Source organism: Lissotriton vulgaris, chromosome 2_1, assembly GCF_964263255.1.
Source record: "Lissotriton vulgaris chromosome 2_1, aLisVul1.2, whole genome shotgun sequence".
NCBI classification, from domain to species: Eukaryota; Metazoa; Chordata; class Amphibia; order Caudata; family Salamandridae; genus Lissotriton; species Lissotriton vulgaris.
Window position 1 is genome coordinate 648,275,868 of NC_141687.1, and position 25,773 is coordinate 648,301,640.

The following is a 25,773-nucleotide window of genomic DNA, read 5'->3' on the forward strand; positions in this document are numbered from 1 at the left end:
TAAATATTTATTAATTACATTTAAAAAAATATATATATTATAATATTAAAAATAATACACTTACCTATACTTACGTTGTAATGGCATGCGTTGTAATAGTATCTGCGATGTAATGTCATGCGTTGTAAAGGTATTCGTTGTAAAAGATCCTGTGTTGTAAATATTGCATTGTAATGGTATGCGTGGTAAAAGTATGCGTTTTAACGTCATACATCCAATTCCAGAGCATGAAGAGAAGGCACTCGGTCTTTACTCTAAAAGGCTCGGCACTGTTGTTTTTTTCTCTTGATGAGCATTTTCTATGCTTCCCAGCGATCCAGCCAATTGGGCTATCACATGTTAATACTGATCTATGCAACAAGAATTGCTGAATTAATGCAATCTTGCCTTAGCTTACTGTACTTGACATCTTTAGAAAACCAAAATAATGCCTAATAAAGCATAAAGACAAAATTGATATGGGCAGGCAGAAAGCCCAGACTTAAACCTTTGAACATACATTAAGACACTAGAGCAGGGAGGAGGTTTTTCAGACATGCTTCTGTAATATCTTGTGCATCATTTATTGCAACTCGTCTACTTCTTAGTTGACATTAACAAACATCCGGCATGGGAGAATCTGGAGCATAATGCAGAACAGACGTCAACAGGTCTGGATTTTGAGTGAGTGAATTATTTATTGTATAGTTAATAAAAACCATTACAAAGTATAAAATACCACAATGTTTAAAAAGCAGAGAGTTAACACTGCTATATTAAAGATAAAATTTATAAAATGAATATATCATTCGAACTTCAGGGTTAACTTGTCAAGGACCATGGCTAAGCCACATAGATATGAAGATTATACTGCAGGTTCAAGTCTTTGCCAATAGCCCTCCCTTTTTCTCAAGATTGGCAATAAATTTAACTGCTCTGCAGATGAATGAGGATCCACTGAGCATAGGATTTGTACGATCACAGACCGACAGGTGCGAATTCCATGTTCCTTGAACTTGGTCTTTAGCCACTCTGACGTACCGGATTCAGAACAGGACAATTGCAAATCAGATGGATGAGGTCTTGTCTTCCTGCGCCACATAAATCACATTCCTTACTTTCTTGGGGCCTTCATTTCGGTTGATCAGCGTTTGTTGGGAGGTTGCCCAGCCTTAGATTTAGGTATTTACGTTTAATAAATGGCGAGACAGCGAGGTCTAGATAGGCTGCCGGTACAGGCTTTTTATATGATTCAATTGTCATCCAGGCGTGGGTTCGATGACTGAAGGTTAAATTGTCGTTGAGCAACGAGTGCCTGTTGGCAGCCTTCTTTATTACCTGTTTAAATGATAGAACTGGAAGCTTGGTTTCCCAAAGTGCTGCCAACTCGGTTGTTTCTAGTGATAGTCTTTGGCATAGTGGGAGTTGGGACTCTTATGGATTGCTTCCCACATGGCGCGATAAACCTCAATTTCCTGATTCATCCAAACATCATACCAAAATTTGACAGTCTCATACTTTTTCAGCAGCACTTGGGATTGCAAACCAAATTCAAGTCTTACTTGTGCATGTGATGCGTTGTTTGGTATGGCGAATACACGCTTGTAGACTTTCGTTTGTATCTTGTCCATGAGCTGTGCATACCAGGGATGCATAGTATTTTGCTTCAGCATCGATGAGGGCTATCAGGAAGTACTGGGGGTCCTCTTTGTAAATTGCCTGCGGGATGCCGTTCGGTCCTGGTGCACTGTCTTGCCTGCTTTTCTTGATTATTTGTAATATTAGAAATTCATCCCCTGTCCACAACGGTTGACCCATACCTTCCTGATGGTTGATCGAAGTGTTTGACCAAACACAAGCCATGGCTTCCTGGTCCACTATTCTTGGTGTTTCACTTGCGTTTGTTGCAGTTGTTGTCAGGTGTGTCGATGACTTTATTGAAAAGGTATCGACTATATGTTGGGCCCATACAATTTCGGTGATGCAGGTCATACTTATTGGTTGTGCTGATCTGTTCATGGAGTTGACTTGCAACCAGAAAGCCCTGGAATCTGATTTTTTTATGTTGTGAAACAGTTTGGTCCAGAAGTCATTGGCTTGGTTTTTTCTTTCCGTCCAAATCAGTTTCTTATATTGTTTCCAAGTTGTTCGAACTTCTTGCCAGATACTTGGATGTATCCTGTGACATTGCGCTCAGTCTTGTGAGCTTCTGCAAATGTCTCCTCAAGGAGACTGTGGTTTTTGTGAAATTGGTATTGCTCTTGAAAAAGGTCTTCTTTTTAGAGTTGTTACTGGTCCTGGGTAGCTTTTCCAGAAAGTCAGACCAAGTTTCTGAGCACAAGTCATTCTCTTGAGTTGACGTTTGGAATAGCTTCTTGGCGTCCTGTGCTATTTGAGGAAGTGTGTTGCTCGTCCACCTCAATCGCTTCAGATTGATTTTTGAAGTTTTACCTGCTCTCGTTGGTGCTTGTAAGTACATAGAAGAGGTCAATTTCATCTCAATGTGTTGCACTGAGTGATCACTGTCTAGAGAGCAGATTATTTGGAAATTTTTTATTAGAATTAGCAAGGGTAATGTTACTATTGTATAATCCAGGAGTGAGCTTGCACTGTGGCCTGTATAGGTGGTAGCCGGGTAGACTTGCATAAAGTAATGGTCTGGACAGCTACCTCCATAAAGCTGCACCAATCTGGTCTAATGGGCATTAAAATTGGTCACAGAATGATTAGTTTGACACTGTGGGAGGTGAAGGTGATTCAAACAATTAATGGCCACTTAGCCGGAGACACCTTCCAGTCCTTTTAGACACTCAGGACGGAGTTTACATTGTCACAGGCTCAATATTGGAAGTACTGGCAACTGAGGCACTCTGAGGGGTACACTGGGCAGAGACCCTATACTTCTTCCTGAGTCACACGTTTTGAAATACATGAGGACGTGGGGAACCTCTAAAGGCACAGTTTCCAATTTGAACCAGATGCTCATAGATATACTGTATTCCCACAGTACACAGAGATCAAAACATACTGTCAAATGTGGTTGGATTTGACTATTCAGATGAGTATTGGACTGATCTCGTGACATACCATGTCCATACCCTTCAGGAAAGCCAGGTTGAATTGCTGTCATTTTAAGACCCTAAACAATTGGTTTCACTCCCCACACAAGCTGAAAAAGGCAAGACTGAGCCCCAATAATATATGCTGGAGATGTGACCGAGAAAGCTGTGACCCTTATCATATACTATGTACTTGTACATTCATGGCACCTTACGGTGCGAGATGGCGCACATTTGACAGTAGCCTCACCCACTTTGTGGACTCGGCTGAACTTGCCATTTTGCATGATTTTTCAGGTATCACGGATACAACCTCCCATTGGCAGAGATGGATACCGAACGCCTTCATGGTCAGTCTTGCACCAAATTCAAGATTAGAACTCGGGTGCACAGATTCTAAGGTCGACAGTTTCACCATTAGATCTCAGCGTCTCTCACGTCTCCCTACTTAGAGTTAGTAGAAATCTGGTACTCTGGCACAATTCATTAAAGTCCGCTGCATCCAAATATTTCATACATTTCCCTGCATTTTTAGGACTGGCATAAGCCAAGAATATTTGATTTTTTCTAAATATACTTACTTTCAGCCACACCTTTTCATTCATTCCTCTGTTTTTGTTCCATTCACATTTTCCTTCCGTCTCATGAAGCACATATCATAGGTCAATGGATCAGCAAGCAAAGTACTTCCCTGTAGAGCTAGGTTCTACTATGACAATCTATGCTTTTTGAAACCAAGAAATGTTTTCCTGTTAGCCAACGTGTAGGTGGCGTTTATACTATGAAGTTCAAAATTGTAGTATGGGAGAAGCGGTCTCGTTCTGACCCTTGACACCTTGTGCTCACCTTGAAAGTTCTTGTATATTTCATTAGTGCTCTTTCAGATCCCATAGCACTTTAGCAACATTGCGCTGTAAAATGCACTATTTTACCTTATTTTTTTTTTTTACTTTCCTTAGGGGGAAGCCTCCTGAACCCCTCTTGTGGAAATTGAGATTGTTGCTTCACTCACTGGATTCCAGTTTTCGTGATGTCCAGCAGACATTGTGCAACACCAGAGGTGAAAGTTGGCTGCATAGGTAGTAAAAATGGGAGGTGGCCTCAAAAGAAAATACTTTGACACCTGCACTTATTTATTTTTATTCATTTATTTGTTTTTGGTATAAATTAAGCATTGCATATAGTGCACATCTCAACTCACCACTGGTACTGCACAACACGCATACATATACAACACTTGCACGTTGGGGGATTCTCGGTAGGCAGGAGTAGAGCTCAAGAGCTACATGGTTGCATTCCTTACCTGCCCGTCAATAACAGCTTAACATCAGGTGAGTGGCAGACAGTTATTGATTGGCTCCCATAAACCCAAATGGGAGCAAGGACAGAGGCCAGTTGTCAGTAGTACGCCCACCAAACTGGCCCTGTGCCAATTCAGAAGACAGATGTTAATAGGCCTAGCCTCATATCTATGTTTCTCTTTTCCATTACTAACCGGGAGATAGTAAAGGAAACATCTGTGAACTTATGCTCATAGTGCATGAGAATAGCCGCACAGAGATCTAACGTGACCTCTGTCCTTATTACATGGGGTCAACCTTGTTTCATGTGGCACTGTACAATGAAGGGCTGTACTGTGTGCCTCCGAGTCTCTTTCAGAACTTAGAACACTCTCACAAATGTGCTCAACAGCTTAATAGCTAGTCCCTAACTGAAGGCATAAGACCCTTGCACATAGTATATTTTCATTCATTTAGAGAACAAGTGTCATTTGTGACCTAGGCTAATCCAGGTCCGAACTTTTTAGGTCTCCGCTAGAAACAGCCTGTTAGCAAGACCCATTGTTTCCAAACCTAACATATATTTATGTAAATGGTATTTCTGTAGAGCAATCCTAGCCAAAAAGCAGGGGAGCGTTGTACAGGGTCAACAACAATAATGGCAATATAAAGTCAACGAGTGATAGGAGAGGAAACTGGGTTGTGCATGGTTAAAGCACGGCGATGTAGTGATGTTTAAGGAGAGGCGTCTTCAACTCTTTTCAGAATAAGAGTAGTGTTGGGGTGGTCCTGATTGGAATACCGGGAGGCTACTCCAGTTCCTGGGTGCATAAATGGAAGACGCCAGCTGCTTTTTTTTCGTCATTTTTGCACTTCTTAATCTGAAGGCTGATGCTGTCCTGGTGGCCTATATGCTGAGAACCACCACACATGGTGAGCTTGTCTGCAAGATAAGCAGGTGTGCTGGTTATGAAGGCTTTGTAAATGAGTTAACTTTGGGTCAGCCACCAGCTCCTGATTGATGGCTTTGCTGTCTCTCTTATCTGCTTTGATTTGATGGTTTTTTTCCCCTTTCCTTAAATTTGTATCACCGAGGAACATTTCTGCCTCATGGTGTTCTGAATGGATGAAGCATATTCTTCCATTCTTGAAGAGACTCTTATTATGCATTTAGCACGTCACCGGAATGCCTGTGTTTCCCTGCTCCCTCCCCCTAAATTGCTGAGAACTACTGCATGCTCTATTTTTACTCCTGAACCCCACTCCCCACTTTACATTCCTTTTTCCGTTACTTGTTTACTTTTTTGCATACCCAGCAGCTGCAAAGTGGTGCCAGGCAACTTGCTTACTGTATTCCTGCTCGGAAGCACTTTTTTTCCATAAAGTTGTTTTGCTCCTGTGCTCTGTTTTTTGTCCAGTCCCTGGCTTCCCAATATCCCCAGTCTGGATTAAAATATATATATATATATATATATATTAGATATTTCCACATAGATCTATACATACTTATACATGCAACTGCACAGTTTTCCCTTGTTTTTCCCTTGTTTTCCCTTTTTTTAATTTACTGCCATAAAATAGCTGTTCGCCAGGTTAGACCATATAGACATACATACAATTGCACTTTGTTTTCCTTGTTTTCACGTTTAATTTACTGTTGTAATATAGCTGTTCACTACGTTAGGAGAGTAAACAAAAAATGGCAACCATGCATTATTACCCATGAGCACACATCTTGACACACCCGTACATCTAGGTCACGACGCAGGCGTATGCATTGCCAGCCATTTTTTAATTTTGTGGGTTTTTTTTAATTAGAAAGTCCGATGCAATTGCTAGTCATGTTTATGCATGCACCTTGATGCATGTGTTCTATTGGCACGATAAAGCACTGGCAAAGCCAAGCTCATTAGTTCAGAGCAACATATTGGTTTTGCCAATGCTATTTTTTTTTTATTTGCATGTGCTCAAAAACAAAAGCAAGTTTTTTTATGGCCGCGATATTCAAATCACACAGCACCATAAATATGTAAGGTATCTGGCAAAATCTCAATTCCAGGTTTATAAACTTCAATATCTTTGTCCACTATATGAAGCTCTAATTAATTATGTGACCTTCTTTTAATTAGCAGTGAAAGCAGTTTCTACCAAAAGAAAAATAGGAGTGCAACATGATTCTGTCGGAATAAAAGTATCTGACAGGCACAAATCACATGAATAAGCAGAAGGGTGGAAAGCAGAATCTTGCAAATGGCAAACATTTTACAAGTCTTCTCTGGAAACCGTTGGACAAACACATTTCCATGCTCAGAAAAATTACTGGATGAGTAAAAAAAAAACACCCACCTTTCTTTTGGTCATGACCTTTAAAATGTTTCTTAAAATGTTTATGCTTTTTACGTTTGTGTCCTTTTTAGTGCAAGCATTTTTGTGAGAGAAGGATGAAACAGAAGTTAGTACAGCACTTTGTTCGAAAAAAGAGATTGAACGATTTCAAGACAAAGCATTTTCTAGATCAACACAGTTGAGCATCTTTGTCGACGTTGGGATGAAAACTCTTTAAGTGATTCTTCACTCTTTCATAAACAGAAAGCATTTTATTCATGAAGAAAACAGCTTTGATGCTATACACTACAGACAATCTGTAATGATGAAATGTCCATTGAGAATACCAAAATACCACACAATCTTAGCTTTTCAGTCCACAGAGAAGCAACAGTATGGGAGATGTCACAAGTTGATGTCTAGGAATAACATTGTCGCTTTGTCAAATGAAGGGTGTAACGTCAAGGCTTTTTAATGCGGTTTCATCTTTATAATGCCATGGTGCATGCCACACCGTGATGAACACAGAATAAAATTACACTCATCTTTTACAGACTTCCCAAACTACATATTTCATCTTGAAAAACAGAAGGCTATCAATTCCAATATGTATTTATATCTCTTAAAACAAGATACCTACCTGCAAAGTGGCAGCTGCTGATAAGCCATTACCTCCACTTTCCCGCATTTTGACCATCCCATGTTGCAAGTGTGTCAGGAATTTCTATAAGTAGTCACTTTAGGATTTTAGTGCTTAGAAACCATCTTCCAGACTTAAACCTCTTAACATCATAATGATGAGACGCAGGGTGGTACCCTAAATGACGAATGTCGTTCAAAGTGAATGTCACATTTTTTTTAAAACAATGTATCAAATGTTTTTTTTTTACCACATAAGAGATAAAGGTTGTAAAGACAAAAACTACATGTACGTTTGTGCCCAGCACCCCTTGCCTCAATCTCTTTATTAATTGTCCCAACTATCACAATGGTAATCCACTCACTTTCCCTCATCTGTAGCCTACAGTTACTGGTATTGTACATTGCATCAGGGGTTCGGTTCTTTCACGGCCCAAGTCCATATACGGATGGTCTCTTGAAGACTTGCAGTATCCTGCATATCATTTCAATGTAAGACATGGCAGTTCATATGGAACAGCAGCTGTGTCACAGAGCGTCCCAGGGTTGTGCCTGCCTTTTGTGATCCCAGGTCAATTTAGTATTACAGAAGGGTCTGCAAAAGCTTGCACAGCCTCTTCTGTAATACGATTTGGGCTTCCACTGAATATGCACTGGTATGATGTCAAGGGGGCATGCCCTCGTTTGTATTAGTGTTCGTTCCTATGTTACAGATGCTGGACATGAGGCAAAGAGGCTATTAGGAAATGCACTGACTCTGGGCAGCAGTCAGTACATCCTCATGCGCGCCCTTTGGGAGGTGGGGACAAGGATCCTAGAGAACCCCCAAGCTCCCTCATGGTGATGGGTGCAGTCTGCATCTGGTGACAGGGGGATCTGTGCCCTAATATGAAACTCAACCAGGTCTGAGATTTGCCGGTTCACCTTTTACTAAGGCATTTTTTCATAGTCCAAGAACAGGTTTGTGCCTGAATTCTGATTAGCAAATTCATTATAATAGGGCCAACTGTAATAGGGCCCAATGTCTTGGTCTTAGCTGCAGCACACCCAGTTAAGGCAAGAGACAGTGCTTCCTATCAATAATGCAGCCACTGGAGTCCTCAGATTTCTTCTCCTTCATTTTATTACATCAAACACGAAGTTGGCCATCTCTCAAAACATGAATCCTTCACGATTCTCTGTGTGGAAGAGAAAAGGTTGACAAAATACATTCACCCCCATCTACGACCGTTAGTATCACTTGCTTGTTTCACTTGTATGAATCTACTACACCTCCCATGGAAGGAAAGGAAGGTAATTTGGATATATGGCTTCTTCCCATGGCCAAGCATCTTCTAAAACCCTAAACACTTGCCTGCGGTAGAGAAAAGGAAGACAAAAGAAGGATGCCAGGATACAACCACTGGCCTCTATTACCAATCCAAGACGGACCACTTAGCAAGTCAAATCCAATCTGCCTCTCAACCTTCTCTTAATACACTATTCTGGATGTGGCGCAAAACCAATCTTAGATGCATTAGACCAACCCTCAATACAGAAACAGTGATGAGCAAAACTCTCAAGGTGAATTCCACCCCATTCTTTCCATACACGTTCTTAATGTCATGGCAAGACCAGGGTCTCTATTATTCAGTCGCTCTTTCCTTGCTTTTACAGCAGCTACAGAAAATGTCAAAGATAAACTTCAAAAGTACTATGTATCCCATGAGCATGCTGCTTCTGGGCACGAGAAGCAAACTTCATCGTATTCTCTACTCAATGCATGAGGGAATGACGGACATCGCTTCCAGCCTCTTTTCATGCTGCTTGTTGGCAAAAGATAAGCACTGTGCAAACTCAGGTTTTTATGCTGCCGCTACATTCAGTAGCTTGTTTTGCTCGCTTGGGGGCCAGTTATTCCCGTAGTCGGCAGTCAGGGAATAGTTATTGATGCAGGTAACGTCATTAGCACAGATTCTCGCCTGAATCGCTTTCAGCATTTGGCACTCAGCATGCACCCTCACGACTCGGCGTTCACTGGTGAATACTCAGCAGCGGACACTGCACAGGCTCCTTATCTCTCCTTTTACTAAGCCTGAGTGACTGTTTCAACATGTTTATTTGAATAGGGCCGATGGCAGAACTTGCCATCAGTGCCCCTGTGCTGTTTTCTTTCTCTGTTTGTGGTTTAAATTATTGACAGTTGATTTCATTCATATAGAATATGGTCTCATTCAATATGTATAGCATGGTGTAAGCAGTCAGGATGTTTATTTGGATAGAGAAAAGGTTGTCAATAAGACCCTTTACATTTTGGCACGTTGGTTTCTCAATTATCCTCATTCAAAACTGTTGGTCCTGCCATAGGCAGGTATGCATGTAGTCAGAGAATTTTCTGGCACATTGACGTGTCCTGTCTGTAGTAGCAAGCTACTCTCCGATCAAGGAGATACCTTATCGTCTGGGGGGGCTGTCTCTGCTATAAGTAAGTGGTTAGGTAAATTAAAGAGGCTCTGCCATCTCTATGATGAGTGGTCATTCACTGCAAGAAGATGTTGACCCTAGGGCGTTCCTGAGACCCTTTATCTTGGAGGTGTACTATAGGCACTACAACAATCAAGTGGTTTGCGTGAAAAGTCTGAACTAATTGATAGTGCACATATTAAAAATGATGACAACTTGGTTTATTATGGCACAGACTCTGATGGTGATCTGTTTGTTGATAATGACGATTATTGGATGACTGGCATGGAAGACAAAAATTAATCAATCCATTTGTTGATAACAATTTTACTATCCAGTGAGATCTGATGATTATTCTACATGTCTATGTTTTACCTCTCCTTCATTACACACCCTAGTTTTAGTAGTTTCCGCTTCACAATGTGGATGAGTATGTTAAAAACACAATAAGACAACCTTTAGATTGATCTACTCAATCTCAAATGAGAGCCGAAATCTCTTGCCATTATCCACAATATTGTGGCAGTCACTCCTAACCTGGATGGAAAAATGTTGCCTATTTAACTAAAGGGGTTGCAATCTGAGGACAGGTATTGACAGGGCATGGGTGTTTATCAAGTTAAACTCCTAGACACAGTAGGCCTCCTTAACAACATTTTCAATATTGGATGGAAATTCCTACCAATGAGGAGATTCACTGGATATATTAAAGTCCTATCTAATTGGCTGCAAAGGGGTTCTTCTTTCCAGGCAATGCCAAGTCGTTGATTTCTTTAAAAAAGAATAATGTGTTTATTAATAAAGATAGAACTAAGGCTGGTACACGTGCAAGTTCGGAGCTTGGGATAAGAGCTGTACACATGCAAGTTCGGAGCTTGAGATAAGAGCTGTACACATGCAAGTTCGGAGCTTGAGATAAGAGCTCAAACTCAAAGAGCAGCAGATACCCAGGCAGACCAGTATGCCTTTGAACAAAGGATCTACCATTTCCTGACCATTATACCTTTGATCACAGGCTCCAGCATTGTGCCCAAATTTCCCAATATGGACGACACATGTTCTTCTCACATAGGAGAAGAGGATAAAATCATTCAATGTGAGCAATGCAGCTGCCGCAAAGTCTCCAGGGGTTTCATGTACATTCAAAACCTGAAACAGGCCAAATATTGACAAAGAAGATGTTAGATAGGATATCAAATGGGGCAATAGAAGCATGACCTCTTCACTCCAAGGGTTTTGTCAGCAACATCTTAGTAACAAAAACAAACGATTCCCTCACATTGTAAACCCAAGTGATTTCAACCAATCGGTAACGTATTGCCAATGGAAACCATTGCTCATCTCTGTGATATTCTACTTCCAGCAAATTGGATGGTGTGAATAGATTATAACCATGTGCACCTCTCGGTTCCCAAATTAGACCCTCACAGGAAATGTCTTTAGTTCAATTGGCAAGATCAAGCATAGAGGTTAACCTCCCTTCCTTCTAGGCGATCTTTGACTCACTGGTGTTTCTCCATGCTTCTATAGCTCCTGGTTGTGACACTAAGGGTATAAGGACTTGAGATGTTTATATATGTGGTCAAAATGTTTTTCTTTGGCACAGATTTGATACCATTGGAATCTCAAATTCAAGTAGTCAGTCAGCTCTTCCAAGACCTAAGCAGAAACCATGCAACTTTCTATATCCAAGTTGACACTGATTAAAAAGGAGCCGAGACAAGCCAATTTTTCAGCACTTGAAAACAAGACATTTGTAGAAGGGGTGGTCCTAAATGTACTGGTTTCCATTCAACCTCAAAACATATGGAGAAACAGCTTGGTTAGTTAGGTCATTTGGATGCATGAAATTGGTGCATCATCTTCCCTACATCCACAGATCCTGTCTAAGAGTCTGTTGGAAAACAATGGGGATGAGAAGCTTATTGTGGCCAGTTCTCGACAGCCTGAATATGATCAACAAAGGAGTCATTAATGAACATAAATTGATTAAAGCTTCTCAGTAGACCACAGTGGGGGTTGTTTCAATAGATTTATTTATGTCCTGTCTGAGTTTTCATGTGAATTAATTTGAACATCCAATTGGTACATTTATTTTACCTTTAAGTCCCTAGTAAAGTCGCATTGCATGTACTCAGGGCCTGTAAATTAAATGCTATTTGTGGGCCATTGGAACCACTATACCTGGCTAAAAAGCCCAAACTAGGGTGAAACCTGTCCTAGGTTGCTTGTGTTCCGATTCAGGGACAACCTGGCCTGGCAGCTTGGGCTAGACCAGTCCCATGAGGAGCAGGGTCAAAACCGATTTGCATATGGCTGGGTCTAAACTGCGGTGGCATGGTGGGCAAAGAATGATGGACTGAGATGCAGTCCAGAATGATTGCTAAGTGGCTGAGATTAATTCAAGCATTCCACCCTTCATCTTACTGTTTTTGCATTAGTGGGCCTGCGGCACTGATGCCTCAGGTGTGCCATTACAGTCTGTGTGTTCTGTTTTAAACTGCCATTTCAAGCTGGCAAAATAAACCTTTCACCAAGCATAAACCTTCCTTTTTAATACATAAATTAGGCCCTAAATAGCCCATAGAGCAGGATGCAGTGCACTTAAAAAGTGGGACATGTACTTTTAGCTTTTACATGTCATGGTAGTGAAAATGTTGTAAATTCATGTTTCACTACTGGAAGGCCTACCTTGTCCATAGGATAACAGTGGACCACATCCTCTCCCAAGGAATATCCACAAATAGACATTGTTTTCACATCCTCTCTAGCTCTCCACTCCACTACAATACAAAGGTGAGTTTTCCTTTAATAGTAAATCCCGCAGGTCAGAGTCCTCAAACCTTCGGAGATGGAAGCATTTTCTTTATAATGCAGGATTTTTTTTCTGCCCAAATAAATAACAGGAGCATATTTTGCAGTTCCTGGATAGCCTTTATTGGAGGTAACTGGAATAGACATATTATTCAAGGCAAGATATTAATTTTGAATATGTTAATATGCCCATGCCCCGAGATATAGCGCAGGTAAGCATCTTAAGTCTTCATTTATTTGTTTCACTAGCCTAGGACAGCTGGCCAATACCTACCCCTCCCACTTGCTTTGTTAATTGGAGCTCTAAGTATTTGATCAAATGGTTATGCAAGTGAGTTTGGGTTAGAGGTTGGAGCTTTGATATTTCTTCATCTGACATTGTGATGTTTAAGATTACTGAGTTGGGTGTGTTAAACTTGAAGCCCGAATGAAGCCTTTTCAGAAAGCGCCCAGCTCCTCCAGGGCAGCCTGCATCAAGCGTTCTGGCTCTGTCAGGTTCAAGAGAATATCGCCTGCAAAGAAAAAAAATGTGAGTAATTCTCTTGCAAATTAATTTCCCTAGATAGCTTCCTAGGCCTGAATTCTTATCTACACAGAAAGTCGATTAATGGAATGCTTGAATAAACTTTAGCCACTGGTAATTGCTCAAGGCCACATTCCAGTATATCGTTATTTTGCACAGGTCATCTCAGTTTGGACCCAGCCATATGCAAATCAGATCCAATGGCAACGGTCTAGCGTGAACTGACCGTCCTCCCTGAAGTGGCACATAAGCAACCCAGGAATGGTCTCACCCTTACTAGGGCTCATTAGCCAGGTGTAGCTTGAATCCAGAGGCACAGTGCACATGGGACCAGGCCATTTCCACTTTTTTTGAAGTTTTATTTGGTTCACAGGCATCAGATCACTTCAAAGGATCACCAGAATGCATTACACAAGGTCAGATCATTTGTTTGTTTTAAGGCATTGGAGATAAAGTGATTTGCCCAGAATCACAGGATGGACTGATGCCAGGACTTGAAAATAGTTTTAAAGTTCCAAAGTAGGCAGTTCTGTTCATTGGGCCACTGATCGGAGGCCAGAAGGGTCACGTAGCTATCAGAATGAGTCTGGATTTGTGATGCATTTCACAAAGTAATGAAAATGCCTAATGAGTCAGACCTGATCAGGGGGACAAACGCGCACCGCTACTCTCCAACGTCGGTGTGCGACCTAGAGGCGAGACCAGGGGGCATCAAACCAAGAGAGTGAAGAATTACCGATGTTCAGGGGGTCTGGGAAGACATTATATGTGTCGTTTGTGAAGGCCGAGTTGGGGAGGGACACACGGGTGGGGGGAGGTAGGTTGTCACAGTTTGTTAGTTTTTTTCAGGGAGAATTGGTACCAGAGAACTAAATGCAGAAGCTTGGATAACATGCACCATGAAGACGTGCCAATGAAACCACTCTGTAGATCCTCCAGGGCCTTATTAGAAGGCATGAACACACTCCACTTATTAGAATTATGGAGAACACCACATGGTAACACAAAGTGATTTTGTTTCTATTCCCACCAGCATGGGACATTCTCCAGGATACATTAATTATTTATCAACCGAGAACAAATTGAGCAATTCGAGGTGACACAATACCTAGATATAACTATCAGACCATGCTCCTCTAGTTGTGGACCTGTTGGACCAGGTACATGTGGCGTATGTGCCGCAATGACATCTTCAGCCTCGGGCACTATTAGATTAGGTATTACGGGAGGTAATCAGGGAGGAGATTGGGATTTTTTTCTGTAAATACAGGTACAGGGGGAATTGGCTGGGGTGCTCAGGGAGGCTTTCAAATTCACTATAAGCGGGAGGTGTATAGCCCCAACTTATGGGGTATGCAAGTCCTTGGGAAGCTCTGTTGTGCCACTAGAGCGACAGATAGCGAACATTGAAGGACTGGCCCCTCACACTGCGGAGGTATGGGAGATATGGCATAGGTTATTGGGGGAGTTGGGTGAAGCCTGAGATACCCCTGGGAAGCACGACTACAAGACTTACACAGAAACATTACATGAGCTGGGGGACCATCCTGGTAGTCTTTTAGCTTGGCTAATTAACTGGGAGAAGGGAGCTGGTGCTGTGGTATCATTAAGAGTGCAAATGGGCAATCTAACTGCCCAAGAAGACATTCTGGTCAGATTTATGGTGTTGGACTTGGCCCTTCTGGCAGGTTCCCCCCTGAAGTTTTTGTTGTTATATGTAACTTGGGGATGGTGATTCCCACTCTGAGTGCGTGTGAAGAGAGAGACCTGCCCTTCCATAGGAATGCATGGGGAATGTATGTGTCCCTGGTAGTTCCTGATGCGTGGGGTGTGCAGGGTCGAGTCTGGTATGTGTGAACTCGTGAGATTGAATGCTGCGCAACGGTATATGCTGTATGATTGTGTCCAGTACAGAAGCAACACTTTTAGAAGTTGGCATATTTGTGGAATGTGTGTCTGGCGTGTGATTGGCTGAGGCAGGATGGTGAGCCTGGCTCCAGGAATCTGGGAGGGTCTGCCCCGGTGGTGAATGGAGTGTTTAGCATGCTGATGTGAGGGGAGGGGTGAGCCTGGGTCTGCTTGTGGATTGACTGTCTGGTTTGAGGGTCCTGAATGAGGCTGGGTTTTCCCCCACACAATGCTGGCTCCACCCCCTGGGGTGCGTCTGATGTTCCTAGCCTGGCCAGTGAAAAGAAACCCCCATAACCAGTTCTAGCTGGTTCTCCCCCTGCCTGCCCCCTTTAGACAAAAGATGTTGTGTATAAAAAGGGTGCTGTGACACTCTGAAAAGGTTCTTGTTCTCAACTTGAATCTACCAGGGGCTGCTGCTGCTTGGGCTCAGGGTTGGCTTGCCTCCCTGGGCCCTGCCCTACTCCTGGACTTCTGATGGCCTTTTTCCTTCTAGGAGCTGCTATGCTCCACTTGAGGTCCTGGACTCCCTATGGACTTTGCTATCTTCATCTAGCGCTGGGGAGCGCTTTCTTCTGACCCCTTGCGCTTGGGAGCGCTCTATTTTCCCTTATAGCGCGGGGAGCGCTGCATTCCTGCTCTAGCGCTTGGGAGCGCCTCATCCCGGTTACTAGCGCTGGGAGCACTGGACTCCTCGAGCCGGTGCCCACCCGGCGGTTGCCCTGCTCTACTAAGGTTCCTGAACCCCAGCGAGTGCCTACCTCTCTTATCCCCCGAATTGCTGTATTCTTCGAGGGAGCCCACTCCTAGTCATTTCTCCCGAGTTCACCGCCGCCGCCCGGGACCCTCGTGATGTCATCCCCGGGCCGCGCTGGTATTGGTCGCCGGCCCGGGATTCCCCGGTAGCGTCATCCCCAGGCCGCGCCGTGATTGGCTGCCGGCCCGAGGAGAGGAGAGAGGCCGGCCCATGGAGCGTGACGAAGGACGAGCAGCGGGAGCCTACTCCACGCTCCTGCCTTGCCCCTGAGAAGCTACCAACCCAGTCCCCCACCCCTCCAGGCGCTCCCGAGAGTGAGGGAGAGCCCCGGAGAGCGAGAGAGGACCGGCGCACCAAGACCGGTGAGTGCAGCAGCCTGAGAGAGAGAGAGGAGGGGCGTTGGGGCACATTGCCGGTGCCCGCCCCTCCCCGCCAGTGAATCCCCTGTTGTGCTCCGAGGTCCGGGGGGGCCCCCAGTGATGCCGGGTCCCCCAAGGGGGGCCGCGCCTGCCCACACCATGGCTTTCTGAGCCCGGAGAGGCTCCACCTTTGGACCTTGCCCCACGAGCCTGCGAGGCTCGGCCCCAGCCCACATCATGCTTCCCGACCTGAGAAGGCTCCAACGTGTCCCTGTACCCCTGAGCCCCGAGAGGCTCCAACGTGTCCCTGTACCCCTGAGCCCCGAGAGGCTCCAACGTGTCCCTGTACCCTTGAGCCCCGAGAGGCTCCACCATTGCCCCTTGTCCTCTCGAGCCGGCGAGGCTCCACCCAGCATCTTGTTCTCGAGTCCTAGAGGCTCCTTTATGGCACATTAATTCCCCCGAGCCTGCGAGGCTCCCACGATGCCCCTCAGCTGCCCAGCACTTCGTGGGCAGCTGACACGTGTAGGTTTGTCCCTGGCTACCAGCAGCCGGCCTTGAACATCGTGACATTGGGCGTCCTAGCCCCAGAAAGGCCAGCTGACCCGTGGAACGCTATTGGCTAATATTAATGTGATTCTGAGAGTTATTACGTGTTGCTCTGCTGATGGGGCCTCTGTTGTGTTATGTACCTTGTCCTTCCTTCCCTCCTGAATATCTGATGCCCCCTGTATGTTGATCCTGGTTAGAGTGAGTTCTACTGCTAGTCCCATGAAGCTCCTGGTTGTTATGTGTTCTAGTACTAGTTCTAGGAAGCTCCCAGTTGATATGTGTTCTAATGCCAGTTCCATCCTGTGCATACCCCTAGCAGTGGTCCCTTGGCCCTGCCCTGTACCTAGTCCCTTGTAAACCCTGCCCGTGCCTCTGGCACCTTGTAAAGTATGTGTTCCTATGTGTCCTTTTTAATACAAAGACTATTTTCATATATACCTTGTGTGGAGTTCCTTTTGTGGGGGGCCCGGGAGAATGTTGCTGGGGGTGCGTGCGCAAATGCTTTACACATGACCTCCGAGATAGGCCTGACTGCTCGCGCCGCGTTACCTAGAGGGTGAGCAGGGGTTGTCTTGGTGGGTGACCGCCCTTGCCCTCACGTGGGAGTGGTGGTCTCTGACTGACTATGGCGTAAGCCCTGGCCGGCAGGGGATCCCATTTCCTACATGTGGAATTTTACAAACTACTCTAAACACAAATGGGCTAGGATGATGAGACGGAGATTTAGGTCATTCTTGATGAAGCACATATCCCTAAAGTAGATGTAGACCCAAGAGCAGCACTGAATGCTCCAGTTGACGTATCCAACATGAGGTGGTCGATAAAACACATGAGACATAACAGTTTTAGAGAGATGAGAAGCCAGGAAACCCCTTTCTCTTCCCAAGTAATTCTATATAAAACAACAAGAACAGGTCACTCAAGAAATGTACACACACCTCTGTAGGTGACATGCTTCATCATTGGGTTCCCACCCTGGTCACTGAATGTTTCCAGGGTGTGCTACGATGCCTGAATACAGCAGAGCTGGTTATTTTCTTTTGGATGAGATAGTGAGTGCAATGTGCTCAAGTGAGGTGTGATTTAAAATTGGCTCAATACTCTTGTGTTTCTGAACTCAATTTAATGTATTGAGAGTATTGGTCAATGTTAAAAGGGGGTGGCGGATATGTGAAAGATTTTAATTTGATCCTTATTCTCCTGTGGTTGTTCTACCTGTTTCAGCCATGTACAGATGTGCCCAAAAGGGACAAGTGGCTTTCTTCAGAACCAATGAATGCATGCATGCACACTAAAACATGAAGCTTAGGTGTGGATTCTACTTACAACCCTTTAAACAAACTCCATGTTGCAGTTGTGTTTTCTGCGGATGTGGCGATTTGCCACCTGGGATCGGCCTGGGGGGTGGACTCTGTAGTCACACCTTCGTCACGGTATCTCACCGATGGATACATATTGATCCTCGGTCATCCCGCATGAACACAGGGAAGACACTGGGACTGGACAGGCACAGTGTTGAGTTTTACCAGACATGTGCTGACCTATTGTGGGCACCAATACCGGCCATATGCATGGAGCTTTCGAGCAGGGCATGCTTCCAGCATCACTGAGGGAGGCCAATATTGTAGTTTTGCCCAAACCAGGAGCGGATCTCATGAGCTGCGAATCCTAACACCCCCCATCAATGATAAATGTTGATGCTAAAATATTGGGGAAAATAAGGTAGCCGATGGGATCATACATGTGAATCAGTCGGGGTTTGTCAGGTGCTGTACCACCACCAACACCCGGAAGGCCTTCCCCATCATGGAACAGGCAAAAAATGCATGTAGCCCTGCATGGTGGCCAGCTTGGAGACCCACAATGCATTTGAAACTATTAATTGGGCGTTTATGCCACAAACACTACAGATACGACCTGAGGGACGGACTACTTAAAATTGGTGATGCTAATATATATGAACAGCAGCACTAGGGTGAAGGTAGGCAACAGAATTTCAGATGGCTGGCCGATAGAGTGGGTGACTCCGGAGGGGAGCCCCCTCTTACCATTAATATTCGCCATGGTTATTGAATACATTCTTTAGACAGGAGAAGTACTGGATAGTGATTGGAGGTAGGCAAGAGGTTATCTCACTCTATGTGGACAATATTTTTCTGACTGTGGGAGACCCAACTGTTACCTGGAACACAAAACTCAAAATGATTAATGAGGTTGCGTCCCACTCTGGGTTTAAATTAAATTCAGATAAGTCAGTCCTTAACCCCATCCAGACAATATCCATGGGACAGAACTCACCAGCATTCAAATACAGACACCTGTTAATTATCTACGGATATACCTAAGCTCAGATATGTCAAACCAACACTTCGAATGTGGATGTGCCCATGTATGGTTTAGTGAGAAGCATACTAAAATGGCTTCAATTCCCAAAGTCTCTGATGGGTCGCATAGCGATAAGCAAACTTATAATACTCCCAAGGGAACTCCATGCGTTACAGCATATGCAAATGAGTACCCAGAGTCCTGCTTCAGGAGATTGGACAAGCTGCTCAGACTGTTATACTAGGGCACAGGAGAGCTTAGATTAGCTTGGACGTCCTACAACTCCCATGGGATAGTGGGGGACTACAGGCATGAAACCTCAGGAAGTATTATCGGGCGGTTCATATTCAACATGTAATACCATGGTTTCAGGGGGCGGGAACAGAGCTTGTCGCAGACATGCTAGTTCACATGATCATGCCCGGATAGCTTTTGCCGTTGACACTAGCAACTCATACATATAGATCAACTCTGCCGAGCAGGTTTGTACATTGTTAACTATATGGCAATGCAAGACAACGTGTAGGGAGAAGGAATATATTTACTAGGAGCAATCAGTTCCATGGTACACGGCCATAAGTCAGTCGATACCCCTGTTCCAGAGGTACAGACAGTGGTCCTTATTGCCTCGGGGACCTGTATGCAGATGGTAGGGTGCTGGTTTATGCTGATTGTTGTAGGCATTGGGATGCCACAGGTAGCTGCTTCCTCTTTTATGTTGGCTTGGCGGCGGTTATAAGGAAGGCTTGGCTGGGGTCCAGCAGGAACTGGACACACACATACTGAATCGAACACTGACGGACATGGGCGGAGAACGTGAGCTCATTTCGCGCCTGCACGCCCTTTTCATTCCGCCTATGGCCACCCGCATCATATCAATGAAAACCCAATGGGAGGGAGGACATGGGTGAGGTGATCAGCAAGTGCGACTGGGCTTCCTTGCTGGGCAACTGAAGGAGGGTGACTTGTAATGTGCGGTTGAAGCTAATTCATTATAAATGCATACACAGGGATTGTGTCATGCCACAGTGGTTACACAGATTAGACCAGACAAACCAGGAACACTGTCCCAAATGTCGATCAACCCCCTGGGACCTATATCCACATGTGGTGCATGTGTCAACAGTGCGAACTTTCAGGGGCAAGGTTACTCAGACACTGAGGGACTTGACTGCATTACAATTGTCACCCAGAATACAACTGCACCTTCTGGGCCTAGTGACCCAATCCAAACACACATCACATGCCCAAAAAATAGTAGAATTAGTACTAGGTGTAGTGAAGAAATGTTTAGCATTGCACTGGATGACCAATGGCTCGCCTACCAAGAAACAGTGGCTGCGGGAACTAGCACAATGGGTGAGAGCGGAATGTGGAGTACAACACAGATTAATATGCAGTGGGAAGGACGAGGGTAGTAGAGTGGAATGGGATATGGTAGAGATGAGCATACAGCATGAGCTTGAGGAACCTAGTGAGGAGCATATAACAGTCTCGCTGGAAGATTGGTCAAATCATCCTTCGAGAAAGACCGGGTTGAGATGTGACTACAGGGTGCTGGCGCCAAAGTGTTCAATGTGTACAGCTGTAATAATTGCAACTGAATGTTGTTCCCTGGCTTCTTGTAACGTACATCAATGTGTCGATTGCAAACCCCCCCAAAAAAAGATATATAACAAAAAAAAAAACAAATCTACCTTGTTTAACAAGAAAGACAACAAATAAATACTGAAAAGCTATGTAACACGAAAAAAAACAAATCACTTAACGCCACGATCAGCTATTCTGGATCCAACAAAAAACAGCTGAGAGCAGTTTGCAATGTTTTTCTTTTATAAGACACCAAATCTGAAGAACCTTATGTTCTCTAACAAGGGAAACCCCTACGATTTCACTTATGTAATAGTTCTAAATTTGTAAGAACAAATCCCTACAGAGCATTGTCAACACCAGGTAAATGAAGATATTGATAAAAACAAGTCGCTAAATTCAAACCGATCTAGATTCTTAGTGGGTTTTAACATTCAAACTGCAACACTGCCAGTTATTGATAGAAGACCGTAGACAGACAGCAGTCTTGTATCCCAGTTAAACTTTTCAGCAGAATTTCACATGGCTGATTGAACATGAAACCCTATTCACCTCTACTGTGGAAATGGACTGCATAGTCAAAAACTTACTAAGCCCTAACAGATACGCAAATCATACACTCATTCCTCAATACAAATAGATTTAGGCTGAAATGTGCACCAATATGGGGATGTTGCTCAGCTCCATTTAAACGCACATTAGCTCTGAACAAAATGCCCAAGATGTAAAGAAATGCATTGAAATAGCTCCAACCAAGCTATCCAAACACGTCCTAAAACTCAACGTACGCAAAATAAAATTACTTCTCATCTACCCAAACTATTAAAGCATTCCTGGCCCAAGTTGATCATGGAATCAAACCTTAGCAACAATTAAATCACTAATAGTTTTTTTTAAACGTGACGTTCATAAGTTTTACTTGACAACAAACTATTTGTAAAATGTCACATTAATAAATTACCAAAAATGTGCAAATTGAACTGCATACGATACAATGTTAAACAGTGTATATTCACGCAAACAAACCTACAAACTCAAGAGGCCTCCCTATGTTATCAGTAGATTAGAATATGGAATCAAGTGAGTGACAGGCCTCCTAAATCAATCAATCGAACAATAAATACATCAATAAACCATTCCTCTAAGCTGTCTACCAGAGGACAACGACTGAGTGCAATGAACAGCATGAATAACTTACAAAGGCTTACATCATAATTCCCAGGCTTACCTAGTGGGGAGACACAAACATCTAAGGGCAATACAAACTCTAGAAACGAAAATAAGAAAAAAACGTTCAGTCCAATTCTCCGATGGCGAAGGATCTAAAATGTGCTACTGAATGTTGCTACCACTTGCTGAAAAAGGTGAATTATTAATTAGGGTTGATGGTAGTCCACTTCAAGTAATAACATCACTAACCTGGTAGGTTCATTTAAAGGTTTCAGTAATTTAAATCTGAGCTTTTACAGTTCTAAGGCAGGGTGCACTATACCCACATGTGGGCCTATCTGTGCGAGTGGCTGTGTCCCTGTGATATCTAGGTTCCCTCCTACATATTACAAGTACACAGGGAAGCTATAGCGAATTATGGGCTGGACACTCGTGATTATGAGTTCCCCAACTGCATGATGGCTTCACTATAACTCCAGATGTTTGGTACCAAACATTTTATCTTAATAAACCCACACTGTTAGAAATGGGTAGCGTGGTGCAGAGTGGGTGGGCCAAACTCCGGAGGAAATGTGTAAAGCATCTGCGCAGCACACACGAGCGACACAACAGGCACACTATAAAAAGAGACCACACCAGGTGATGTGAAAATAACTTGTGTATTGTGAAATAAACACGTCAGAATGTAATCACAGTGGGATAAACATCGTGCCAACCGGACGCTAGGTCCCACCAGGAGCTTCAGGGACAGCAAAAACCGCTTCTCACCTACTGGGCAATGGAAATCTAGCGCTCCAGGGACAAGATAGCGCCTCTCTTTCCTGGCACTCCACATGTAGCACTCAGGAGGCGCTAGGGTACAGGCAGGAAAGCGCAGACAACTCCAGTATAGCGCTCCTTTCTTCTCCAGGCGCTAGCCAGCAGGCAGGGCACAGTTGTAGCGCTGACAAGGCACTAGGTAGGAGAGCAGCAGGCACTACTGGGCAAAATCAGCAGTCAGGGGGCACTCCTCAGAAGAGGGCCGCAGTTCCTAGGAACTGTCATCCTCTGTAACGTGGAACTCCTCCTGGTACAGCAGTCTTTACTCCAGCAGCGGGCTCTCACTAGCCCTAGACAACTAGACTCTCAACTCAGCTTCGGCAGACAGGCACAAGCACACAGCAGTGGCATCCATTTTAAAAGTAACCATTCTGCCCATGGGGGAATAAGTCTACGTACGCCATTGCGCAGCATGTATCACTGCATCTCGCACCACACATGGCCTATACATTCCTCTACCATGGGGAAGATATCCTCTAATGGGGGGGCGGGGGGGGCAAAATAGTTCGGGATGACCCTGCAAGCAGGGCCAAGTCCAACACGACCCTATCCCAGCCAAAAGCCAGGGTAGACCGAGCAATACGTTGATGGGCTTCTCGGCTTGGGGGCGAGAAAACGTGGACGTGGTCCCGCAACTGCAAGGGCACCCGCAGGTTCTCCGCCACTCTGGAACCCAATGGTTCCCTCTCGCAAACCTCCCTAGACCAACTAAGCCACCCTACTTGTGCTCCCCAGTCGGTTGCAGCCAGGACCGGCCCTTAGGCCATCCAGATGTATCTGGCCCTTGCTGTCTCACAGAGTGGGGGGCAGTAGCCCCAGGCCCTTAGTACCGTTTGGCCACACTCCTTCTACTCCGTGCAGTTCCAAACTGCCACTGGTCCTCCCACCTGGGGTTCCTCACCCTCCTCCTAATCGGGGCACCCTCAGAACACCACTCTCTCCCCAGTCCAGGGCCTTGACCCTGCAACTGATCCACCAACCTAGGGTTGAACCGGTGCCAGAGGTGAGTCTTCCTTCCCCCTGCACCCCTTTCCAGAGTTCCGCACCTCCCCAACTGGAGAAATACCCCTGGAAGCCAATTCTAGGGGGACACTGCTTACAGACGTCCCACCCACCAGGTCAGGCAGTACGTGTCCCTGGCCTCCCAACCTAGGATCTAAGCCCTGTGGCTGAGCCGGTGCCAGAGGCGAGCCCTTCCTCCTCTGCACCCCCTCTCAGAGTTCTGCACCCTCCCAACTGGAGAAGTACACCTATAAGTCAAACCGGTAGGAACCTTGATTACAAGCGCCCTTCCCTCCAGGTCAGGCAGCCCCTGACCCTGGCATCCCATCCCAGGATCTAAACCCTGCGACTGAGCAGACCCCCGAACCTCTGGAGCTCAGATTACAGATGTCCTTGGTTCTCCTGACACTAGGGGCTCCACCTCCATGGACGGCCCATCAGGACGGCCTAGGCTCCCAACCTGAGCCTGGGTTTGGGGCACCTCGGGACTCATCCGCGTCTCACTCCTTTTTGTAGATAGGACGTGAGGCCCTACAACCCTCTCTCTACCCTGGGACCTAACTGGGCTATTATGCACCTCTCCCACCTCGCTGGGTTGGGAGATCCCTGCACCATTCCTTTCAGGATCACTCCCCAATGCCCTCTCAGACTCTCTGGCACTCACCCAAAGGTCTGCCTCCCGTGCAAGCTCCCTGAGGTCAGAGAACCCACACTGCAAAAGGTGTTGCCGCAACCTGGGAAAACAACTCCTGAGCACGTGCTCCCTCATAATCCGATAGAACAGCCCTTCCCAATCGATCACTGCACCACACTCCATCCACTCCTCCAGTGCGGTCCAACACACGTCCACATACTCCCCCCAAGACTGATGGGACAGCTTTTTGCCGCCCCTAAATTCCAAACTGCCCCCCTCCACCTGGGGATCAGGCACCATCTTCGAGGCTCTGGGAGTAGGACTTTCCACACTGGAATCACTCTCGCTGCCACCACTGGATCCCACCCTCACTGGTGAATCCAGACTACTGAAATAGATCTCAGGGGTCAACCTACACTCCTAAGCTAGTCTCTCTCTAGCAAAGGACCTTTCTGCCTCCGCCATCCTTCCCTGCGCAAGGACCCTTTCGGTCTCTAGCCTCTTTTCCTCCACACTCAGCCGTGCTAGCTCCACTCTGAGCCTTTCCAGCGCCAGCTGATGCTCCCTTTCTTCCCTTCTATCTACCCACTCTTCTGGGGACAGGGAAAGGGATAGGGTAGTGCCCCCGGGACTGGACCCAGCACGGGACTCCCCGACTATGGTGTCCTCACTCACTTCTGGCATCTCCGCCCTGTCATCTTCTTCCTCCACAGTGTCACCACCCTCCAGGGTTATGGACCGGGAAACCGCACTCTTCGAGTCCTCCTCACACTCTAGGTCCTCCTCAGGGTCTCCACCAAATACACCCTTTAGATATGTGGAGGGGTAATCTGATAGGTCCCCACAGAGCTCTACAGGTTCTCCCCTTTAAAAAACTTCGAAGAGGAACAATTTTCTGCAGAAGTCACATCCTATTAGTATCCCCCTCTCTCTGCAGAAATACATCACTTCCTCCTCAGTGTACTCCCAAAGTTTGTCCTCGTCGTAGACCAACCTCATCCTGGCGAGATACACAGGCACAGTAACCAGGGGAACACAATTTAAAAATGGCACTTTTAGGAGGAAATATAATCAGGAAAATAATCCCCGAAACCTGAGATTATTTTAAATGCTCAGTTTGCAGTGTAACCCGTTGTCGCTGTGGCACTGCGCAAACACAAGTCCTATCCCACCGCTGCCACCAATGTTAGAAACGGGTAGCATGGTGCAGAGCGGGTGGGCCAAACTACGGAGGAAATGTGTAAAGCATCTGCGCAGCACACACAAGCGACACACCAGTCACACTACAAAAAGAGACCACACCAGCTGTTGTGAAAATAACTTGTGTATTGTGAAATAAACATGTCAGAATGTAATCACAGTGGCATAAACATCGTGCCAACCGGCACTGGGAGGCAATTTACATGGGGAGATTATATACAGGGCAAGGCCAATCGGGCCGCTGCCAGAACCATCATACAGCACAACCAGTGAATGCAAGACCATCAGCAATAAAGGGATCACAGCCAGTACCTCCTGGCTAGATCATGAACCTAGCAACGTCTCTTTTAGCATAAATCCAAGTAGACATAAACAGAAGAACATCAAGGCATCTTC

General features: G+C 45.2%; 1 protein-coding gene across 1 annotated transcript in view; it reads right to left on the reverse strand.

Moving 5' to 3' along the window:
• VPS13C (vacuolar protein sorting 13 homolog C) overlaps positions 1–25,773 on the reverse strand; it is a 2,437,235-nt gene that overhangs the window by 2,187,542 nt on the left and 223,920 nt on the right. Inside the window, exon 7 of the mRNA XM_086955811.1 lies at positions 6,665–6,727. Coding sequence (XP_086811937.1) covers positions 6,665–6,727 — 63 coding nt within the window. The remainder of the gene's footprint in view (positions 1–6,664; positions 6,728–25,773) is intronic.